General features: G+C 42.3%; 1 protein-coding gene across 1 annotated transcript in view; it reads right to left on the bottom strand.

The window, feature by feature from the left end:
- LOC124402774 (netrin-G1) overlaps window positions 1-2,500 on the bottom strand; it is a 17,360-nt gene that overhangs the window by 2,911 nt on the left and 11,949 nt on the right. The window contains exons 4-6 of the mRNA XM_046876005.1: window positions 2,297-2,469; window positions 622-642; window positions 490-534 (exon numbers count right to left, since the gene is read on the bottom strand). Of these exons, the coding sequence (XP_046731961.1) occupies window positions 490-534; window positions 622-642; window positions 2,297-2,469 (239 nt within the window). The remainder of the gene's footprint in view (window positions 1-489; window positions 535-621; window positions 643-2,296; window positions 2,470-2,500) is intronic.

The following is a 2,500-nucleotide window of genomic DNA, read 5'->3' as shown; positions in this document are numbered from 1 at the left end:
TCTCTCTCTCTCTCTCTCTCTCTCTCTGTTATTTCTTTTTTCTGCTTTATTAAAAGCGAGTGATTTTTTTGTATCTGCAGGTCTGGAGGGATCACATCAGCTCTTTCACTAAATCCACCAAATCGATGGCCCTAAACCCCCGCAGCTTCTTCTCCTGTCTCTCTACTTTATCCCTCCATCTTTTTCCTTTCCTCCTCTCCCCTCTCGTCTTCCTCTGACAGGACAAGACATTACAGAGGGACCGTCTTTCAATTAAAACGGAGTGCAGAGTCACAGACATGAGCGCCATGGCCCTGAAAGTCTTAATCAAACACTGCGCTGTGTGTGTGAGAGTGTGTGTGTGTGTGTGTGTGTGTGTGTGTGTGTGAGGTGAATCTTTAGCATTATGATGTTGGTGTAGCTTGAGTGTAATAGAACCCTCTGTCCTCCCTGCTGATGCTGATGTTTTGTAACGTCTCTGTTTTGCATTTCTCATTGTAATTTTTTTACCTCGATTTCGATTCGCTACTCCAAGAGACGAGACGTTCAGCCGACCTGCAGGCAGGAGAAAAAAATGACACCCAGACAAATAGCCGGAAAAAAGCAGATAGAATGTGAAGGAAATGATGATCAGTGACTCACCTGCTGGAGCGCTCTGAACACCTGAAACAACACAAACAGCATCAGTGTGGGGATTTATATTTCAGGAAATTGAAGACCAAATAAAGTTTCAGGTTTCAGTTGTGAGACAAAAATGTTTTATTGGTAATAAACGTAGGTGTTTATAATAAATCCAGGGCTGTGTATGTTACACGTGCCATCTGATGTTATTTGAATAGTAAAATTCTGCCTGTCTGTCTGTCTGTCTGTCTGTCTGTCTGTCTGTCTGTCTGTCTGTCTGTCTGTCTGTCTGTCTGTCTATCTGTCTGTCTGCCTGTCTCTCTATCTGTCTGTCTGTCTGTCTATCTGTCTGTCTGCCTGTCTCTCTCTATCTGTCTGCCTGTCTCTCTATCTGTCTGTCTGCCTGTCTCTCTATCTGTCTGTCTCCCCAACTGTCTGCCTGTCTCTCTGTCTGCCCATCTGTCTGCCTGTCTGTCTCTCTGTCTGCCCATTTGTCTGTCTCTCTGTCTGTCTCTCTGTCTGCCTGTCTGTCTCTCTATATAGACAAGTCTTTGTGTCTGTTAGCATCATGCTAACTGGAAGCTGTTAGCACTAAACAAGTGAATGCAGCGTTTCAAGATTTCTACTGAGGTCTTTTTCTTTCCCTTTTGTGAGTGTTTTATTGTTTTATTGTTATTCAGAAGAGAAAAAAAACAACCTGAATATCGCTTCATCAGTGATTATTATTCTTTATAATAATAATACTAATAATAATAAAGGTCATCAAAGGTCAAAGCCAAAATCTGCTCCACATCTGTACAGTGGATCTCTGGTCTCTTAAGGAATCTCTCTATAAATACCAGACAGATTTTCATTTCCCACCGGGGCGCGGTGTAATAATATTTTACATTTGATCTTTAATGCTGCCGTGATGCACACACACACACACACACACACACACACACACACACACACACACACACAGAGGAGAGAGAATGACTTATGGAGTTGTATTATTTATATTGAGTGTGTGAGTTCATGATGAGATTTCTCTTTCCCTCATATTGAGTTTTTAATAAATGGCTGTCAGTCTGAGACACACACACACACACACACTGAGGTGAAGACTTTAATACACACACACACACACACACACACACACACACACTAAAGTGATATTAAAGGCTTTAATACACACACACTGTTTAATCACACACTCCTATAGCAGTGAGAAGATGCTGATGATGTTAATGTGATGATATGATGAGATATCTCCAGTGTAAACATCTCACTGCTTTAATAACATTGAGAAGAATGTGAGGAATCTCAGAGTGTCTCAGTGAGCAGCAGCACGTGGATTTAATCCTGTGATGAGACGTGTGAAGGTGAAGACGTCGAGACACATGCTGTGTCTTAGCTGAATCAGAAATATTGATCTCTTTCTCAAAACTGCAACACAACCTGCACTCACCTCCTACACCTCCTGAAGGTTCTTCTGAAGCAGTGTTCAGTTTAGATAAGGTTCCACAGTTCCTCATTTGGAGGATAAAAACATTTAATTATTTGAGGAACCTTTAAAGAACTCTTTCACTTTAATCTTACATGAAGTTATGTAACATTTATACACACTGGGTGGTGAAAGGATTCCGATGTACAGGAGTGTTTATTGTGTGTGTGTGTGTGTGTGTGTGTGTGTGTGTGTGTATACAGTACTCACACACGTTAGCAGTACCCTTGGGAATGGGGAGGTAGGACCCCGGGCTCCACGCTCGGCCCTGAAAGTGTTTTTTACAGCGTGAACAGTCGGATCCTGTGGTGTTGTGTTCACACTCACAGCTCAGCTTCCCTTTATCAAACACACACGAGGCAGCGTGGAGGTTACACTTACACCTGACAAGAGAGAAAACACACACACACACAC

Source organism: Silurus meridionalis, chromosome 20 (assembly GCF_014805685.1).
Source record: "Silurus meridionalis isolate SWU-2019-XX chromosome 20, ASM1480568v1, whole genome shotgun sequence".
NCBI lineage: Eukaryota > Metazoa > Chordata > Actinopteri > Siluriformes > Siluridae > Silurus > Silurus meridionalis.
Note: the sequence above shows the minus strand (reverse complement) of the source record. Positions and strands in the feature narration are given on the sequence as shown.